Below are 21602 nucleotides of genomic sequence, written 5' to 3'. Positions count from 1 at the left end.
CAAGACAAGGCAGCGCTTTTTTGAATCTGGCGACAAAGCGGGGAAGTTTTTAGCTTTCCAAGCGCGAGCTCAGGCAACCTCCAAATTAATCCCATTCATCAGATCAGCTACAGGGGAGATACTTTCTGATCCTAAGAAGATAAATGATAGATTTGCATCATTTTATTCAGAACTGTATACTTCCCTAGCCCCTCCTTTGTCACAGGATATACTTAATGATATCAACTTTCCAAAGATAGATGGGGAATTGGGGGGAGGTCTGGGTGGGCCCATCACTATAATGGAGGTGCAAGAATCTATCAAGTCCTTAAATTTGGGCAAATCCCCTGGCCCTGATGGTTTCTCTTCAGAATATTATAAGGCCAATGGGGATCTTTTGGCGCCGGTATTGACAGATGTGTATAATGAGGCCTTCTCAAACAAACGCCTGCCTAGCACCCTATCAGAGGCTACAATATCGCTGATCCTTAAGAATGATAAAGACCCCTCATTGTGTAGTAGCTTTCGACCTATTTCCCTCCTAAACGTAGATTTGAAGATTTTATCTAAAATTCTTGCAACCCGCCTCCAGCGAGTACTTCCCCTCATTATTTCATTAGATCAGGCAGGCTTTATGACTGGGCGACAGTCATTCCATAACACCAGACGTCTTCTAAATATTATTCATACGCCAGGCACCCTATCACCTGAAATAATTGTATCTCTTGACGCCGAGAAGGCTTTTGATCGGGTCGAATGGGGTTTTTTATATAAAGTAATGGAAAGATTTGGCTTTGATAATAATTTTATCCTTTGGGTTAAGCTGTTGTATTCATCACCGGTGGCCTCGATTAAAACAAATGACTTGGTGTCTTCACCTTTTCTTCTTGGAAGGGGCACTAGGCAAGGATGCCCTCTGTCCCCCTTGCTATTTGCTATCGCAATAGAACCTCTGGCCATCTGGTTGCGTGCGGAGGAGGGCTTTAAGGGTATTCTGAGATCTGGTGTAACCCATAAGGTGTCCCTTTATGCGGATGACCTGCTCTTATACATTTCCGATCCTCATGCATCCCTTCCAGTGCTCTTTAACATTCTACAACAATATAGCAAGCTTTCTGGTTACAAGCTCAACTACCAGAAAAGCCAATTATTTCCCTTGAACTCTCTGGCAAGGACCCTCCCACATTCAATCTCACCCTTTAAATGGGCAGAAGCAGGGTTTCGTTATTTAGGGATATTTGTCTGTTCTATGTCTAACTTGATAAATAAGAATTTCTCACCGTTACTAGAGAACATGGAGAAAGATTTTGACAGATGGTCCCTATTACCATTATCTTTGTTGGGACGGGTGAACCTGGTTAAAATGGTAATTTTACCTAAATTTTTCTACCTTTTCCAACATGTTCCTATACTAATTACAAAGACCTTTTTTGACAAGTTGGATAGGAAAATATCTCAATTCTTATGGCTTAAAAGACCTGCCAGACTTCGTAAATCAGTGTTACAGTCCCCAACTTATGAGGGTGGACTTGCTCTTCCCAACTTCAGGCAGTATTACTGGGCAGCTAATATACAGAAACTATTATATTGGGGGTGTGATGCTGAGGCTTCACCTGCCTGGGTGCAGATTGAAAGGGCATCTAGCCGTTATTCATTGTCCTCTCTGCTTTGCTCTCAGCTCCCCCTTCCCTTCTCCCTGGTAGAGGATAATCCCATAGTTAAGGCGACATTAAGGATCTGGAGCCAATTCAGGAAACAGTTTGGCCTGCATGGACCCTCGATACAAACTCCAATAGCCAAAAATTGCAACTTTATGCCTTCAGTTATTGATTCAGTTTTTAACTCGTGGCATGACAGAGGGGTCAAGACTGTAAAGGATCTTTATGACAACAATACCTTTTCATCCTTCACTGAACTTTCATCTAAATACCAGCTGCCCAATTCTCATCTTTTCCGATTCTTTCAGGCCAGGGATTATGTTAAAAAGGTGTTTCCACACTTTCCTAATCGACCCCCTGAAACACTTTTAGATACTCTCCTGCAATTAGACCCACAACGGAAAAAATTTATTTCATTTGTACATAATTCTATTAATAATAATAACACCTCAAGACTTACAGCGCTTGTTAAAACAGCGTGGGAGGGGGAGTTGGGTGCTGAAGTGGAGGGGGAGCAGTGGGAGGCGGCCAAGAATCTAATTCACAAGTCCTCAATTTGTGCCCGGCATGTTTTAATACAGTGCAAAATATTTTATAAAGTACATTATACAAACGCAAAATTAGCAAAGATTTACCCATCAGTCAGCGACATTTGCAATAGGTGCGGACAATCGCCAGCTAACCATACCCACATGTTTTGGGCGTGCCCAAAGCTAATCGGGTATTGGAGTAACATTTTTAAAACACTAAGTCAGGCATATAATCAGACAATTCTCCCCAATCCATTATCGGCTATATTTGGCATCCCTCCAGACCTGGGCCTTCCACGTTCTTCGAAACAGGCCCTAGCCTTTACCACCCTTCTGGCTCGAAGACTTATTCTACTTAGATGGAAACTAAATGTCCCCCCGTCTCATGACCACTGGGTCAGAGAAGTTCTTTACAACCTGAAACTGGAAAAACTCAGATTTTCACTTAAGGGTTCCACCAGTAAATTTATGGAGACTTGGAGACCTTTCCTATCTGTAGTAGGTACCATGACTTTGCTACCTGATTCACAAGGAAATTAAATCATCTGTAGACCTTCTCATCGGTATCCAATTCTTTTGTTTTTAACCGATATATATTCTTTGTCTTATAATTTATTTATTTTAATTTTATTTTTCTCTTTGTATAATTGTGTAAATTACTAGTACAAACGTAAAAATATATATTCATTTATTTACTTAGTATCAGTATTATTTTTTCTTTATTTCTTTTTCTGCCTCCTTTGGAATGTGTATGGATGGATGTGTGTGTATGTCGTGTTGCTAGAAGCTGTCGCAGGGACTGGATCTCTGCTGGATGTTTGTCTTGTGCTTAGACCTGGACGGGGTGGGTTGGGTTCTGGGAGAAATCAGCTTGAACTTCCTCTTCTCTATCTATAACTACCGTGTTTTCATTGTACCAATGTTTAATGTATGTCAAGCTGTAAAATTCAATAAAGAAAGTTGGAAAAAAAAAAAAATAATAATAAATAAATAAATTTGGGCATAAATAAAAAGTATGTCTTGCATTGGCCGGGAATCGAACCCGGGCCTCCCGCGTGGCAGGCGAGAATTCTACCACTGAACCACCAATGCTTACAGGTTGTGAAAGTCCTGTACGCAATGTGATACACCCAAGACTCCGTCTGTGACAGCATTGTGGATGAGGAAAATAAAAAGGATACGCCCAACGTGGGGCTCGAACCCACGACCCTGAGATTAAGAGTCTCATGCTCTACCGACTGAGCTAGCCGGGCTGATGTCTAAACCGTTGATACGTCGTTTGAAAAACATCTTAGTGCATTATTGCATGTTTTTCAGTTGTCTTTTGACTGAATAGCTGCTGCATTGGGCCTGCAAGTATTTTGCATGTTTTTTGTCTAAATTAGGTGAATTTATTGCCACATAAGTTTTCCAGGTGACATAGTAGCATTTATACCTAAAGCGAAAAATTAACAGCCAATCCAGCTGGTCGGCGATCGCCAGTGATCAGCCCTCATGTGTGATCGGAATAGGAATCAGCAGCAAAAAACCTGATCGGAGCACGCTGACAGATATAATTGTATTTCTTTAAAAGACAATCAGTAGATGAAGCCCGTAGATAATTAAAATATTAACATTTTTAAATTATATCAAACTCCAAAATAAAACTAGGAAAAATGGTTAAAAACATGCCCCGTGTGAGGCTCGAACTCACGACCTTCAGATTATGAGACTGACGCGCTGCCTACTGCGCCAACGAGGCCTGAAGGAAACACATGATAGATCCCTTTTTGATGGCAGCAGCGCGTATAAAGTGGATCTATATAAAATTCATAGTTTAATATGACACAGAGACAGCCTGAATACACTTCACAATCGTTAACAAACACGCCCACAAAAACGAAACTTGGACCTATAAATTATTTTAATTTGATGTAGTTCACCTTTCTGTCCACCAGATGGCAGCAAGACACTGCTTGATGTAAAATCAAGGCCTTCTCGTATGTGAAACCCACAAATTGTGCAGCCATTCAACTGAAGCACTTTCTTAATATGTCTATATCACCTAAACATTTGAAATTAAGTAAATGTTTCTTACCTTTGCACTTGTCCACGTTTTCTCATGTTTTTCCTTCAACTTCAGGCCTCACGCTTTCCGTCCCGTCTGCGAAGGCATGTCTGTTCAGTCATTTTGCCTACATGTAAAATGTCATGGAGCACGTGACACAACGAAACATGCAAATTTAATGTTTATATATATGTATTTTTATTTTATATGTATATTTACACCTCTATATTATTAAACACAAAACATATCCGTATTTAATTTTAATTGTTTATACAAAATTAAGACAAAATTATAAAAATATCCAATAAATATTCAATTCTTTCTCAAGAAATGTTCACACATCAGTGACGTGCGGTGAGGTTCATAGCTGGTGAGGCACTGACGTCATCAGAATCAGATTTGCAAATAGATGCATAGATTGACAGCAGTTTACAGGTTATGTTTCACTTCTGCATCCTTACACATACAAACTGTAGCTCACAAAACACACATTTCCTTAAAAAACAAAACAAAATAAATGTTATTACTGTCTTACCTTTACTTATAAATGAAGTCCATGCGGCGCTCCTTCTGCACAAAAACATCCGTCACTTTGCGATAGAAGTCCTCCTTATCCTCCTTCAGTTTTAAAAGTCTCTCTTCCACTTGAGAAAACTTTTTTAGTGTTGTAAAGTAGTCATCCATGTCGAAAGTCGGGATAAGCGAGAGGAAAAAAATCACTATCTCTATTATAATCTATCGCTGCACTTGACTTGCTTCCCGAATCGTTTAGCCTAGCTCGCTGTCACTTACTCGGCAGTTGAGGAGTGAACAAGACGAACGTCTGGGATCTTGAGCGCCCCCTGCCATGAGGCAAGAGAACTGCCTGCCTCACCTCGAACCTGTTCTCTGCCGTTTATAATCGCTCATTACACGAAACACGTTACACAAACACAGATGGTGACAAAAAGCACTGTACATTATATACATAAGCTAAATTATTGGAAATAAGTTCACATATTAAATTTGTTTAAACCATTTTATTGACGCCGTACAGCAACATGCTCTCTCCGCTTAGCAGCCAGCGCAGAGCCAGGGGTTGCGCAATCCAAGGTGAGGCAGAGCTCGCTGCTGCCTCACCGGCATCGCTTCCAAGCATTTGAATGGGAAAATAAGAAAATTCAGCGATTTTGAACAAATAAAAATCGAAATTGGTGAAGCTACATGAAAAATAAATATTTTTTAGTACAAACCACAGGATGAATATAACAATTTAAATTACTTTATGATTATATATTTTCTTTCTTTCCATGATGGCAGGTGAGGCAGTGCCTCACCTGCCTCCCCTGACCGCACGTCACTGTCACACATTATTGTCAATTAACAGACATTAACCAAGTTTTCCCCAGTAAAATATATCAGTTTAAATTTGTTCAACTTGGTTAAAAATTAGGACAATTGTAGGTTTATATATTTATGTTTTAGTATTTTACTTGACTTCCCCTTTGGGATCAAAAAAGTTTGCAAATTTCAATTTTATTTGAATTTTGGCTCATTGTTATGCTGCAAAATATAGTTCTTCAGTTTAATCTTTTGAAGATGTTGGTATTTTTAAGGCACTCTAATACATGGTGGATTCTATGATGGTGAGCTGACGGGTCCAAAACATGATACTTCCACCTACATATTTGCATTTTTTATGCAGTAATGGGAGAAATTCATTCAGAAACCTGTAAAGAATTCGTTTTTTTCTTCTTTTTTCAAAATATGCGTGCATTTTTATTTTTGTTATTTCAATTTGTGCAATTATTTTGTATGGAGAATCAGCTATAGAGAGCCAAAATTCAGTTTTTAACTCTGCAATGTAATTTTTGTATTTTTTTTCTTGTTAATTTTTATTTTCCTTGTAAAAGCACATTTTTGTTGCTCTGTTGCTGAAAATATGCTATTCAAATAAAATTTATTCCATTATGAAATGCTTATTTCAAATTGAAACAATATAATTTAAAAACCTTTTAGAGTAGAACGGTTTCTAAGCTGACTGTGCATGGAAAAAAAACAACTGCTAGACACTAAAGCTCTACCTCCTTAAGTAGTTTTTCCATCACATTTCTTTCTTCCAGTCAACTTTCTTTGGACACAGTCCATTTCTTTTATTATAAATGCATCACATTCAGATCATGATTTGAAAGCCATGTTTAATAATTTAATTACAACATGCAGAAACCATATAGAAAATACTTTACAGCTATGACAATAAAAAATGACATTTCAAGATGCTAAAAAAAAAGCAAATTTCACAGACAACAGACGGCTCAGAGGGAAAGTTTGATGTTAATACTTGGTTAGGAAATGTTTGATAAAGAACTTTGTTAGTTACATCCAACTTTTTACTTCTCCGGGTCGTCATCGCTTCAATTCAAACACCGTCCCCCGACAAAAGTGGGGGTAAAAACAAGAAATAGGGAGTCTTAACTGATGAGCAGAAACAAGCAAAAGGCCTCCATTTTATTCCTTCAAATGGCACAAGTTTCTTTAAAAAGAAGGTGAAAATAAACTCCTTCATATTACAAGCAGTTATCAACAGCTTTGGACCAGAAATACTGACTTGACTGGTTGAAAATGTACATTAAACCTTCACAGCTGGAGATGTTTGATCAGATTCAACACTCCTATTAATTTAGTTGTGATTCAGTTAAAATAACAGTTTAACAACGCAGAGCAAAAGTGGTTCAGGAATGGTGGAGTAACCACACAGCAACAGCAACAAACTTCTCAAATTAAAGCTCAGCAATGGCGTGAAATAGTTTCTCTTTACGGGCTGCTGTGTAGTTACAGTCCAGCTTTGGGAGAAAATTTAAAAACAGAAAAGTCACTGATGTTTCGAGTTTCTCATTCATCCTGCTGTCTACTTTCATGAAGCCAGTACTGCTTCCTTCTCAGAGGAGACTGAAATGAACATGTTGACTTCATAGTGAAGACAGAAAAGTGAAGTCTTGACGTCTATAGCAAGAAAAACACAGATTTGATTATTTCTTTGTTGTAAAAGTGCTTGTTGGTATTAAATCCCCGTAAAGGCCTTAATACATGTAATATGACCACAAATCCTAGAGGAGTTGAAAAGAAGGCTTCATGGTTGCAGAGAGAGAAAAAAAGACATTCAAACCATCAATTCTAGTCAATTATATCCCCAACTCCAACATCTCTGCCTGGTTTTTTAACCATAATACATTCCAAAAGGCTCTTTGATAATATGAGTCATGACAACATTTAATTTCCCTTTCTGATAAATAAAGCATTTTTAATTGGATTGAACTGAAATTAATTTTAAATGTTGCTGAATTTTGCTTCCAAATGTGGCACAGTTTAAGACGGAAAAAAGATTTTTAGCTAACAAGCATTGGTACAACAAAGAGAAAAAATAAATGTCATGCTAAAAATTAACCAAATAATATACAAATTGAGTTCATTTCTTCTCTAGCCTCTGATTCAACTTGAAATGTCAAGATGCATAAGTCAATGCCACCTTTGTTGGTCTTTTCACAAGATAAATAAACAGAAAAACTAAAAGCTAAAAGTTTCAAGGCATCCGTTTAAAAACTAAAACCAGTGTTTCCCCTACATGGGCAGTTGCTACGTTTCTTTTGACCTCAGAAGGCTCAGAGTTTCAGCTGTCATTATCAATATTTAACATCTTCAAGTTTGCTGATTGTGAAAGATTACATAAAAATGCGGGGGAATCCTCGTAAACAGTCCCTTCCTTCATCTTCCCAGACATGTTCCTCCATTTCTCCGGAGCTTTTTTTTCGTCCTTTTCTCTCAGAACAACACATCTTCATTGGTAATGAGCGTCTCCACCACCAGTCTCTGGTATCGGATGTCATTGAGGGCCGTCATGGCGTCCAGTTCAGGCGCCCTCATCAGCGTCGGGCCGAAGACGATACCCAGGTTCTCACTGGACATGAGGTTCTCCTTCTCGTAATCCGTGACCCTGGATGAACAGCAGGGGGCGACATAAGATTTCTTCTTCTGCTAGGTTCAGATAAAGACATTATAATTGGTAAAGCTACAGTGCTGACCTCTTGAGGTGAGCCATGAGGTATCTGAGTGTCTCGATGTGGGCGGGAGGCAGCAGCTTCAAGGCCTCATGCAGAGACTCCAGTCGTTTTTCTGGGTCTGTAATTTCTACGCCACACAGTAGGAAAACTTTAACCATCAAATAACATCCTAAACTTAACACAAAATGTCAATTAAAGCAGGAACACCCACTTGCGGTCTCTATGAAGCGTGGGTAGGCGTCGTATGTGATGAGAGGAATCGGCAGTTCCCTGAAGTACAGCTTGAGGGCGCCGGTGATGATGTTTATGTCCTCATAAGCGTTTGATGAAATGTCTGCTTTCTCTCCGTCTGTGGAAAACGAAAAATCGATCAGCGACGGCCGATAAATCAAGAAACAAAAACAAGGTGGTGGTAAGGCTGGGCAACATGGCTTAAATGATTTTAAGATTTTTTTTTCTTGCTTTATTTCCAACAAAAAATTAGAAATGGCAGAAAATATTTTTTTAAAGTATTTTTCAGTTCAATCATCCCTTCTTTGAGTTTTACGGCAGAGAATTAGGGACAAGCTATGAGAATCTTTGCTTAAAACCCACAAGTTGTTCAGTATTCCTCATTTTAATTGTTTGTAACTTTTTGTGTTGGAGTTCTCATAAAGTTACTACTTCATTCTACAAATATTATGACTTTATTCTGATGATATTTTGACTTTATCCTCATATTATTACAGCTTTATTCTCATATTATTTCGACTCGATTATCACATGGCTTTATTCTTGCAATATTATGACATTATTCTTATAATAAATAATAATAATAGCCTGATCCCAATACTCTGTGGTAGAGGTGAATTCAAAGTCCAAATAAATAAAAGTTGTAAAACAAGATGGCCGCCCTGAGCTGACACTGAATTATAAAACCCCAAGGAGCGCATTCGTGAAAATATCCATATTTTCCAAAAGTTAAATCTTCAAACAACAAAACTTTGATTAAATAATTGATTAAATTGCTGTATTGCCCAGCCTTGGTTGTGGTGACAACCTGTGGACAGCAGGGGGCGACACTCACCTCTGTCAAAGGCCAGCTTGACGTCCTCAATCAGCTCACTGAAGCCAGATATTCTGTACAGACCCTCAGACTGAAGACCTGAACGATTGGACATTTCAGATTCAGGTTCATTTCTTTGATAAATAATTTAAAATATTATGTAATAATCCTAAAAATAAAAGCATAAATTATAATTTAGGGGAGATAAATCACTAAAACTCCAGACAGAGCTGTTACATCTCCTCATTTTCTGCTTATTCTATAATCAATGAGCGGCTGACGCACGCAGCAGCCTTGTGGGTGTTCTTCTCTCTACGTTACATAATCTCTGACTCACTCCGGCTTCCTTCATCTCACCTCGAGCTTCGATTTCCTGTATGCACATGTCGACCACCATGGGCCTCTTGGTGTTGTGGGCTTTGACCAGCGTGGTCAGGTCGCAGCTGTAGACCTTCTTGACGTGCCGCAGGTCCGGCTGGCAGTCGTTGGGGACGACTTTGGAGCACTGCTTGTGAACGTTCAGCCCGCAGTCTGACCGGAGGAACACACACATCGTCTTTTACTCATCTAAAGTCGTGATGTGACGAATTTAAAGTCTAAACTTTGTGTTTTTACCAAACTACAAAGGAAAAATGAGCACTTGAATTTATGGCAGAATAAATATAGTTTTAACCAATTCATGAAATTCCAGAATCTGAGAGAATAAACGGAGGGAGAGAAGGAAGGAAGGAAGGATGGGTCAATGATGACTGGATGAAAACTTGGATAGAGGGATGAGTAAACAACTGGAGGAATGAAGGGGTGAATAGATGGATGGATGAAAAGCTGGATGAACAGATGGATAAATGGACAAAAAGATGATGGATGGATGGATGGATGGATGGATGGATGGATGGATGGATGGATGGATGGATGGATGGATAAAAAATGGACAGTCAGACAGATGGATGGATAAACGAACAGATGGTCAGATAAATTGATAGACTAAAGGATGGATGAATGAACAGATGGATGGACGGATGGATGGATGAATAGATAAATGGACGTTAGATGGACAGATGGACAAACAGATGGGTGGATAAATGGATGAAGAGTTGGATAGACGAATGGATGAACGGATGAACAGACAGATGAACAAACAAATGTCCATCTGGACGGAAGGTTGGATTAAAGAATGTCTGAAAAAATGAATGTATGGATCGATAAATGGACAACAGGAATGATTCCTGTCCCTCCGTTTTCTCATCTTTTCCCTCTCATCCCTTTCTCCGTGTCAACAGGAGTGAACTGCGACTCGCTGCATCATCTCTGATGTTTCCTATGATTGCAGCAGGACTGAAGCATAGGAGCAGGACGGGCGCCCACACAGAGACACGTTGTTCTTCAGAACCGGACAGGCTTCACGTTACAAAACAGCAGATGAGTCAACGTCAGCATCTCTGGGTTAAACAGAGGGGCGGACGGCGCTAAACACCCACAACATATAGATTTAAATACCTGCACATTTGACTCCCTGAGCGATCAGACCCCACATGAAGTTGGCACAGTATTCACACCAGTGAGGACCTCTGAACGTGTGAACCTGCAGGGCAGAAAAGGTTCAAACAGCTGCTTTTACACATTTTAAATGACAGAAAACATAATTAAAAGGAGAAGATATGGACTGAAGTAACAAAAGGTTGTGTTGAGCAGCTCTGTGTTGATAAGAAAAGGTGAGAAAATCACTCAGAAAGGTCAAGAAACTGCTGACTGCCAGCTGTAATCGTACAAATAGACAGTCAGGAACAAACGAAAGACTGAGAGAGACATGATGGAGAGATTTAATCAGCATGTCATTATAAAGGACCAACTGGTCCTTTATAATGACATGCTGATAACCTCACTGAGCAACAAGCTTGTTAATATTCAACTTTTGGTTCCTACAAGTCAGGAGTTCATGTTAAAATGAGTCAGTTTGACAAACTTTAAAGAACTTTATAATTAATCAATGGATGGATGGATGGATGGATGGATGGATGGATGGATGGATGGATGGATGGATGGATGGATGGATGGATGGATGGATGGATGGATGGATGGATGGATGGATGGACGGACGGATGGACGGATAAAATTTAGCGAATGTGAGAATAAAAACTTCTGGTTATGCCAATATTTTTCCATGCTCTTATTTTGTTTTCCTAACTTCTCCGGACCATAAAACCAGTCAAACCAGTTGCAGACGCCTCCAGACTGCAGGAAGCTGGTCTAACCATCAGCTCTGTTGTCATGCCAACACAGAACCTCATGTTCCCCACCCGGTCAGATAAAGCCTCACCTTGAAGTTGTGGACCTTCTCATACTTGGGCACCATGTCGCTCTCCCTCAGCGTGGCGCGCCGCACCAGAGACGTGAGCTGCGAAAGGGCAAAAGATCTGATTGGTTGCCAGAAGGTGGAAGCAGGGGAGGAGAGTTTGGAGGGGGCCGCCGTCCGTTTCGCCGGGTCTGGACCGGTCCTGGAGGCGGCCAGGGAAGGAACTGAACTGACACTGGCATTCAGCCCGAGAGCAACTGAAAACAAAGATCCTTTCTGACTCGTTTTCTTCTTGTTTCGTCTGTTTTGCTGCTTTTTTCCTCTTTTAACAGCGTAAGACTCTCTGCTCGGCATGGTTCACGATCTAAAGTGGATTTCTATTAAAGAAAATTAACAAAAAAAAAAATTTAAATAAAAAGTTCTGGAACAATTACACCCTCCAATTTCCGACTGACAACATCCTGACGAAAGCAACCCACAACAAAGATCAGCCAATCAGATTAGAGCATCTCCACTTCACAACAAAAGCTCTTCTGAATCAGTCCCATGGCTTAAAACTAACAAAAACACAAAAACGCTTAATTTCCTGGAAGGTGACAGTGAAAAACTCCCGGCTGGGAATGATGCGACAGGATTCCTGAGTCTCCGGTGGATGAGCGCTTCTGCCCACATGGCTCTCACTGTGTTAGTGAGAGACAGGAGGAGGGATGGAGGGAGACGGAGGAGAGGCGGGGGGAGGAGGCTGCAGCAACGGACGAATTTAACAGGTCACAATGAGAGAGGAACGGGCCAATCACGCTCCAGCGGTTCCTGTTGTTTCGCCACTGGTTCTGCCACCTCGCCTGGTCCCGGGGGAGGAGAGAACGAGCCGAGGAACAAGCTGTTGTTTTATTCATTCCTTCACACTTTTTCTTTCCCTCCATTCTTTTGTCTTTAAGTTTAACATTTACAGATGAAAAAACCAAAACAAACTTGCTTTCACTGGTGTATTTTGTAATAAACAAACAATAACACTAAGGTCTGTTTGCACCCAACAAAGAGAAGAAGCTGAACTCCATCAAATGATGACATCACTTACGTTTAATACCTAGATTAATGTTTGTTTTTTTTAATTCCCAGGTAGTTTTTGCTGGATTAATGAAGCAATTATTGAAATAATTGTCAACTAATTCTGCAATCGATTCATCGTTACTGGCTCAAAAGAAGAAAATTTTGCTGGAACAACAACATATTCAACAGTAATTAAGCCAAATCTGTACAAAGATATCCGTTTTGCATTTAAGATGGAAAAAATAGCAGTTTGTTTGAACTCCTCAAATGGCAGTTTTAGTTCACTTGGTATTTATTCTGTAAAAAAAATCTTACCACGCACCTTTTGCTATCCAATTATTAATCTATTAATTATTTTTTTAAAGTATTTTTTTAGCTGAAGAAGCATCCTTTGGTACAAGTCATTAAGCATCCACTAGAGGAATTTTATGTTGTTGCATTTTGAGCAATAAAATATTTAATTTTGAATTTCGTATTTGTTTTAAGTGGGAATTTATTTGAGTGTCTTAATTTATTCTTCAACATAAACTGCATTTTTCTCCTGAAATTCACAAAAACAAATTAAAGAGCAATTTTTATCGTTTTTTAAATTTATTTTGATGTTGCTAAAGTTGATATTAAATAACCATATTGTCCAAATATATTAGAGAAATACAAGGTTGTTTTTCCTAATTGTTGCTTCAGGTAAATATATATTTTCTAATATCTTAGGACCAACGTAGAGTAGAAAAACTTCACAGTTAAGCTTTAAATTGTGTATTTGGTTCTTTTAAAATAATTTTTGTTGTAAAATATATCATAATAAATAGATTTTAAACCTTAAAGACACAAAACAAGCAAGCAGACAGTCATTGTAAGGCGCTCTTGGATCATCTGGAAGCTTTAAAAACGCCACCAAACCCATCATAGAGAGTAATAAAACAATGATGGGAGCCAGTTCTGGTCTCAGTGTCACAGCTGCACTGCTTTGTCTGCAATTCCACCCAATTACAAAAGCACACACGTACACAGGACCAACCCCCCCCTCCACCAACGCACATGCACACCGAAGCACAGACAGTGATGTATGAGGTGCAGTGGAAGGTGGTCATGCACTGCAGGTCATGCAGGGCCTCAGGATCCACAAATGTCACTTTCACACCTTGCATAAGTATTTATACCCCTCAAACTCCAACACTTAGTCATATATTTCATTAAAAGATCCACGCGGAGGATGATTCTGGGGGGTTTAATGTGCAAACAATCATTAAGTCCACCTTATCAAATCACCTCCACCCCCGTGCAACTAAACTGAATCCACCTACAGAGAGAAAACGAATCATTTCGCAGCTGAATGGAAATGAATCCTGAACATTCTGGAGATTGGAACCTTCTGCATCCTGCTGCTGTTATGTAACTTTACTGCAGAGCCCTTGGCTGGAGGCCATCTCTCCTCTGCATCCATCCTCCTCCACCTCCCACTGCTGCATCTACACCAACCACCTTCACCTCTGCTCTTATTTAAATTCACCTCTGGTTGTTTTAATTACTTCAGTCATGACTGGGATTTCACAGCTTTCACAACTTGTAGTTTTATTACAAAGTGGCTACTTAGGATATTACGGGCTTGGAACTAAGGAATTTTATTTGGTGCATTGCCTGCAGAACAAACTCTTACAGCTTCCGCTAATAAATTATTCATCCCTTTGTGTGCGTTAGTGAAACAGCAGCTCTAATGATTTCTTATGTAAGTTGCATAAATTTAGACAAAAGTTCAAGTTTAATATCTTGAATGCAATTATCTTCCACTCTAAGTTAAGTAGCAGTAAGGCTTTGTTGTTTCTTGGGTGTTTGTGTTTGTTTAGCTAATTAGATAATCAAGAAATGATTAAAACTAGAATTATTATTTATATTTCTGCAGTAGCAGCTCCCAGATTAAAACTATTTATCCTGGAAACAATGATGGGTTTTTAATGTGAATGTCTGAAAGTCTTAGGCATCACTAGAGACCCTACAACCTTTGACCTTTCACTGTAGACAGAAGGTTGGTCCTGATCACTCACCCTCTCTTCTGTGTTTCGGCCATCTTTGATAGGGACTGGTCCGCCGGGCGTCTCTGGGCTGTGTGGCAGGAGTTTCTTCAGAGTGGGCTCCTGGTTCAGAGTGGTGTAGCCCACGCGTTCGTAGATGGGGTTGATGGTCATCTTGGCGATGTACTCCGCTGCCTGAGAGAAGAAATAGAGCCAAAGTATTAATGTGGTTTAATTTGTTGGGTAAAACAGATTAAATCAGGGCTACTGCACAGCTTCCATGTAAAAATCTGACTTTTCCAGACAAAATTTTCCAGTTTTCAGAAAAAAATATCAAAGAAGTCTGAAAAAACATATTTTGTTGTGTTTTTCCTAAAACAGTCTGGAAAAATATTTTCACAAGCACCTTTGTCTCGATGTAGAGCGTGATGAGGCCATCTGTCACCAGGTCATGGATAGACTCGAACCTTTTCTCGCCAACAAAGTGTTTCCCATCGTGGTAGAGACGGAAATTCCTCGTCTGGTTTCCAAACCTGGAAGAAAGAGGAAGCTGTGCTGACTTTGTTCTGAAAGTAAGATCAAAATGTTTCTAATTCTCTCAGTTCAAATGATTTTTTACCAGCTGGTGCCAAACACAGTTAAGCTGGACATGACTATTTCAACTCTTGTGAAATTTGTGATTTTTAACCTGAGCAGAGCAACAGGTGCTGTCTGACCAAAGGCCTGACAATTATGAGACATAAAATATTTTCCTTCAGGATTTTCTGATTTTAACAACTGCTGAATATTTTTCTTTCTTTAAGATGACAGATTTCGTGTGTGAATGTGTAACTGTGCCCAGCAAGTTACCGTTTCTGCAGGAAAAAACTGAAATGGGTCAATAGTGAAACCGCTGCGAGATAAAACAGCACCGGTATAAATCATTAACCCAAAACCCAACCTTTCTTTTTCTGCCACCCAGATTGGGACTCTGGTTTATGAAGGAGTATTTATGGAAGGTAATTAGAACCACAGGGAGACAGAGCGGTTCAGGTGGAAGAATGACGCGTCTATGAATAGAGCAATTGACCCAAAAGCCAATCTGAATCGAGCCATGTGCCCATTTCAAAAGTGTGACGCCTACTCAGTGAAAACATGGTGGCTCAGTTAATAAAGCCTCATATTTATTATAAGCAGATGAAGCCTCCTTTAGAAGTGATGCACTGAATTTATCAGATAAAAACTATTCTGACTCAGTTTTTGAGATTGAGTTAAAAAGAACTCCATTCTGGTCCCAGTTCAGGAGTCGTCTAAACACCAAGTCACACATGGTTTCTTAGAAATACCTTAAAGCCAGAGTGTAGGTGCCCGGCTGCCTCTGGCTCTCCCTGATGAGGTAGCTGCCTTCAGCCTGACTCAGGAGCTGATCGGCCTCCTCTCTGGATATCATCCCATGGAACCTGGACCAGGAAGACCGTCGGATTTAGCAACTAAAGATCTAAGATCAATGGTCATCATATTCAATCACAAAACAGTAACTTACTCCCTTCCATAGTACTTAGGCCGGTTTTCCACCTGAACAGGGAGAAAATACAGCTTAAATGACGACAATAAAAGTTCAGAACTTGAAAGTATTTTTCACCAAACAGCCACTGTGTTCGTGACTATGTGGGCGAACAGAATATTGCATGAGTCAGATATAAAAGCTGAACACTTTGTTGCTGCCAACAAATCTGCTGCTGAGCCAATAAATCAACACAAACAGCAGTGAATGTTAATTTAGACACGGTGTTGATTTTAAAACAATAATAAATCTTATGGATTTCCATAAAAGATGGGATTCTTTTGTACATATTTACAGTGTGAATGCATTGTGCTCTAGCTGTCAAAGTAAACCGTGACACATTGTGTGTGAGATGGTGAAACATTTCAGCTGGAATGAAGGAAATCCAGCTGGTTTATGAGCAAAGCAGAGGTTCACTAGCCGCCTCATGTCAGCTGTGCACGTGTTCCCAGGACACGAGCCAAGCCAGCCCTAATAACCATTACTAACACCCAACTGACACCATCAGCAGCACTTAGTAAAGAGAAGGGATTTAATTCACGCCCAGACCTTTCAGCTTTTTTGTCCCCTGAGAGAAATGATGAAACAAAGTGATGAAATGTGACATTTTTTTGTGTTTTTGTGTTTAAACAGGGAACGGCAGGAAGTGAAACAAAAAGGTTATACTCTCCAAAATGTTAAATCTCGCCAATACTTCAACATGGTGAGTCTTAGGTCACACATTTTTAAATATTATAGCTCAGGGCTGTGTAGAAACATCATCTACTAATCCATATTGCCAACCAGCAGAGCTGCCTGAATTGGATCATATAGCAGGTTCATCATCCACTTATAGATTGGAAGGGTTAACAATGTCAGGAAACAACAATCTGAAGCAGTGGTGTGCATTCAGAGTAGTGTTAAAAGCTACTTAATCAGAAGGGAGGCAAGATACTGAGAAAGGCTGGACAGAGTCCAAGACCAAACTAATAAAAAACCAACATTGATGTTATTGTATGCAAGACACAGAGACAAAACCAAGACTTTAAATGACCAAGACCAAACCGAGGAGAGACAAACTTCAAGAACATTGTTGTCGTGATGCGAGAGGCAGAGTGTGACTAGACCAAAACTTTTAAAGAGGTAAGATCAAATCCTAGACCAAGACCAAATTAATTAAGACCACAGTCAAGACCATTGATGTTATTGGACACAAGAGACAAAGACCAAGATTTTGAAAGACGAGACCAAAACAAAGACCAGTCTTGAGACAGAGACAAGACCAACATTGGTCTCATGACTAAGACTTTGGAGGCGGAAAGATCAAGACCACTCTTGAGATAAAGTCTGAGATACGTACCAGACTTTGACCTTGAAGCAGGCAAGACTGAGACAAAGATCAAGATTACATTATTAAGATCCCACCTTCAAGAACATTGACATTAATTAATGCAAGGGACAGAGACAAGAAGTGTCCGGCGGATGTCTGCTTTGAGTCCTCCTCAATTGGTCCATCGGTCCTCGCTCATTTTTTTATTTATACAGCATTTATTGAAATGGAGAAAAGTCAGAGGAGATCAAAGAACAGTTGATCGTTGGTAGAATGATTGGTTTATCACTCATTAAGAAACTTTTCTTTATTAAATCACCCTAATAATTAACTCTCCATTTTGACTAATGAAGTGAAATCAACTCAAATCATCATGTTTCATCATTTGTCATCACAGAGGCAGTGCAGACCTCTTAGATGTTACAAAGCTTCTTGGTGTCACAGAACATTAATAAATATGAGTCACAGATAAAGGACAGTTATTTAGTCACATATGGCGACACCTAAATAGTCTCTGCTGATTGGAGCAGACGAGGGTAAGGAGAGGTGGGGTGTCCTCAATCCAGTCTACCCGCCTGCTATAATTGGGTCATGGACTGGGTCGCAAAGCCAAAAGCTGCTCATTTAGTACCTACACAAACACCACGACAAGCCCAACCTCAGAGGACAGCTATCAACAAATTCAACAGACGGACAATCCCAACAGTAATCCCTTTGGGTTCTCCCAAACCACAGACATCTGGTGTCTCGTTCTAGTTTGGACAGATGTGCAGCGGTGTATCAATTAGAGCAAGGTCAGCAAGAATCTTGACCTTTACATTTTGCAGAGGAAGACAATTAGTTGTGTATGAATATAGAGGTGTTCTGTGATTTCTCGTGTGGCTCAGGGTGAGACCAGCCTGACCTTTAGAAACACAGGGGGACGTAACACCGCCTCCCCTGCTGCCATGAACTCTCCTGTTCTCTGGGTTGTGTTTGACTTTTACATTATTCTAAATCGGATTACTTCTTGTCAAAGTCTTTCTCAGGTTTGCCATATCTCCCATAAGACCTGTGGCAAACAGCGAATGGGATTTCTTATATATTTTGTTCAAAAATGGCACATCTTGTCAATGATTCTGCTAATAGATTCTTCCAACTCAACTTTAGATCTCTGCAGCTCTTCAGGAGTTAAAATGAACCTTTTGTCTGCTTTTCTGATTACACTGGTGGTCTAAAAATCAAATAAATGAATAAATATTTCATCATTAGAATTGTGGATTTAAAGATTGCAGCTAATGATGACATATGAAAAGGTAAATCTTTTGGTAAACGCAGTGATGATGCCAGAAGGCGTGATCTCACCTCTGATGTGCAAGTGATCCTGCGAGGGTGTGGCGCCTCCTGCTGGAGCTGGTACACTACAGCAGAAAACAGATTTCAGATGGTTTGCCAAACACCAACAGAGAAGGCATCACTTTGTGGTTATCTCAAAGTAATAAAGATATAAGATAAAAATGTAAAATCAGAAACAAAATTGCACATATTGCATAAAAAGTGTCTATATTGATACTTACAGTAAGATTTCCAGACTGGTGGTCTGTACTCATCGTGATCTGAAGACAAAGGAAAAATAATACTCTTATTGCCCTTTGCTACGCTGCCATCTAGTGGACAAAGTTTGAATTTTTATATAATCCCTGAACTAGGTAAGGTCAGATTAGATTGAACTTTTCATCTCCTGCCAGCTGTTGTGTGGATTGAGGGTCACAGTAGCTGAAAATGCAGAGTTTTCATCCAACAAAACAATAATAAATAAAAGCATCGGCTAAGCTTAAGATTTCAGGAAAAAGTATCAGGATTTTATCCAAACCACTGAGTCTTTGGGCTTAACTGCAGGAGTTATTTTCTTAGAAAAAAAGCTTGAATAAGAAGAAAAATGCACAGAATAGGTGCATCAAAAATGGAAATTCATAACACTTCAGGAGTCTTTGCAATATTAATATTGCACACACTGATATTGAGATGACAATGTATTTGCAAAACATTTATTAGCCCTGTACAAAATGACTCTTCTTCGACATTTTGTGCAAATGTCATCATCTTTATGGCCACATAATGAAACTCTCGCCCTCCCTTCTCAGAGCAGATAATGTTGCCATATCTCTAGTTCCTTGATCATAATAAGTGTAAACGATTAACAGATGCCTGGATTTGCTCTCATTAGAAACAATGCTTGCAACAGCCAAACATTAAATTAAATTGTTTCCACAACAAACTCCAAGTCCTGCAATAAAAATAAACATGCACCCTCTGCTCAGCACCTTGCAGATTGTTCTGTCTTTGCTGCATGTGTAAAACTAACAGCAGGACTTCCTGTCTTGGTGTACTCTGTGCTCATTCCTCAAGCCTTATCTGTCGAGCACTCGTCCTCTTTGGTATCCTGTCTTCAAAATAACTCCCAATCCTCCCGGAGCGAGCGAGCGTCTCGCCCTCCCTTCTCAGAGCAATACAGCCGCTCGATTAGACAAACCCGCCAACGCAGACATAACATGGACTCTGTGTCCAGAATCCACTGCAGTTACCGTGACGTTTTGAGCAAATACACGAGGAAAGGTGTGGCGCGTTGTAGATTACTTTACTACAGACTGTTTAATACAAATGGAAGTGTAAATATTCAACATAAAGCTCAATTTTGCACAAACCAGTGGCAATCCAAAACATTATTATTTATGGAATAAAACAGGAAATAAATATATTAAAATAAAATAAATAATTGTAGGTAAAATACCTCTGGAATGAATCCATTAAATTTTTTATTAAATCTATAAATAACTGGTAAAAATAGGCATTTATTGCCTTTTAAATCCATATAAAAAAAGTTTAAACAAACTAACAATTGACCGAACAATCATTTTACTGATGATTGTAGTAAACTGTATGGAAAACAATCATCATTTATTAAATATATGTGCTAGAAATGTATTTGTGAACATTATGTACAAAACTATTTAGATTTAGCTTGATGCATAATTAAATAGTGGACAGAAACTATTTGATAACAAATAGGACTGTATGTTATGTATTTATTGCTTTTAATATTTTTCACGTTTAATATGTTTATTGAATGAGTACCAATTTTATTTTAATGATCACATTTAAATATTTTTGCATGTTTTATTGCACTGTGGCACTTTTACCCTCAATCCTGGTGTATCGACATGCAATAAAGTGCAAAACTAATAGATTTAATTGGCAGATAACTGGGAAGTTAATACGCGGTGGTGCATTTGTACCTACTAGATGTAGATATTATTTAATATCCACAGTTTTACTTGTCCAGCTTTATAAAACATTAACCTTAAGTGAAAGAAATAACAGATCTTAGCATCTTTTCCTAAATACACACATAGAAAAATGAACACACTCCAACTACATCAGCTGATGTGTGATGCTGCTTACCAAAGACATTTAAGGCCATCCTGATCACCAGATGTGATGAACAATTGACCAGTAGTTCCCAATACCGTCCCAACACGGACCGTGGTAACTCAGATCCTGGCAGAGAGGAGACACAACCACAAGAAAGAGGAGAACCTGAACATCACTGGCTGCGATCCAGCTTAATAACAGTGTAAGGAGCTCAGCAGCAGTAAAACAATAAGTGGTAAGATGTGGCAGGGGAGAGCTAACGTTAGCTGATTCACGCAGCGCTTCCTCAGATGGCAGGAAGCAGGGAGACCAAAACGGAGCTAAATGTGTCCCGCTTCTCTTTAAGGAAAAAAACCCAGCAGGCTGCGCTAAGAGAAATGATCGATCTTCACAGCCGTTCCGGGGAAAAGCCGCGGTAAGAGAAAGATACTCACATTTACATCCCATTCTACATTATAGTCGCCATCTTGCCAGGTCACGTGAGCAGTCTCGTCTTCTCTTGGGGGGTAACTATGGCAACAGACCGTCACTCCCGCCTTAGGGTTTGTTGGACCCGGATATCCTAGATTATTAGCAGTGTTTTGTCTTAAGAAGGACAAATAAAACCGGATTAATAAAAAAAAAATACTAAATTTTACAAAAACAGAGACTTTCTATGGTTCTTGAAAGACACTGGAAGCGTCAGGCGATA

At 39.5% G+C, this 21602-nt stretch overlaps 4 protein-coding genes and 3 non-coding genes across 8 annotated transcripts in view; 2 read left to right on the top strand and 5 right to left on the bottom strand.

Annotated features, from left to right (window-relative positions):
• Window positions 1–4329, bottom strand: part of LOC102223602 (CD48 antigen-like) — a 40653-nt gene extending 36324 nt beyond the window's left edge. The window contains exon 1 of the mRNA XM_023329382.1: window positions 4245–4329. Within this exon, the coding sequence (XP_023185150.1) occupies window positions 4245–4270 (26 nt within the window). The 5' untranslated portion in view covers window positions 4271–4329. The remainder of the gene's footprint in view (window positions 1–4244) is intronic.
• LOC102228431 (NLR family CARD domain-containing protein 3-like) overlaps window positions 1–21602 on the top strand; it is a 971185-nt gene that overhangs the window by 347629 nt on the left and 601954 nt on the right. The gene's annotated exons all lie outside the window — the stretch shown is intronic.
• Window positions 3189–3259, bottom strand: trnag-gcc. Its single transcript has one exon. It is a non-coding gene; the product is annotated as a tRNA-Gly (tRNA).
• trnak-cuu lies at window positions 3348–3420 on the bottom strand. The gene has a single exon. It is a non-coding gene; the product is annotated as a tRNA-Lys (tRNA).
• trnam-cau lies at window positions 3836–3908 on the bottom strand. The gene has a single exon. It is a non-coding gene; the product is annotated as a tRNA-Met (tRNA).
• LOC102236435 (N-chimaerin) lies at window positions 6372–21488 on the bottom strand. Its single transcript, XM_005809641.2, has 15 exons — window positions 21346–21488; window positions 20942–21037; window positions 19057–19095; window positions 18845–18900; window positions 16171–16202; window positions 15974–16087; window positions 15055–15181; window positions 14682–14843; window positions 11614–11691; window positions 10794–10878; window positions 9654–9827; window positions 9318–9395; window positions 8463–8600; window positions 8273–8378; window positions 6372–8184 (listed from the first exon to the last, which is right to left on the bottom strand). Exons 2-15 carry the CDS (start codon window positions 20958–20960, stop codon window positions 8013–8015), a joined length of 1380 nt encoding a protein of 459 aa, XP_005809698.1. The 5' UTR covers window positions 20961–21037; window positions 21346–21488; the 3' UTR covers window positions 6372–8012.
• Window positions 21070–21602, top strand: part of LOC102238236 (FERM, ARHGEF and pleckstrin domain-containing protein 1-like) — a 47060-nt gene continuing 46527 nt past the window's right edge. The window contains exon 1 of the mRNA XM_023329329.1: window positions 21070–21326. The gene's annotated coding sequence lies outside the window, so the exon portion shown is untranslated. The remainder of the gene's footprint in view (window positions 21327–21602) is intronic.

This window comes from Xiphophorus maculatus, chromosome 24 (assembly GCF_002775205.1).
Source record: "Xiphophorus maculatus strain JP 163 A chromosome 24, X_maculatus-5.0-male, whole genome shotgun sequence".
Taxonomy (NCBI): domain Eukaryota; kingdom Metazoa; phylum Chordata; class Actinopteri; order Cyprinodontiformes; family Poeciliidae; genus Xiphophorus; species Xiphophorus maculatus.
The sequence above is the reverse complement of the archived record's forward strand: the minus strand, read 5'-3'. Positions and strand labels throughout refer to the sequence as shown.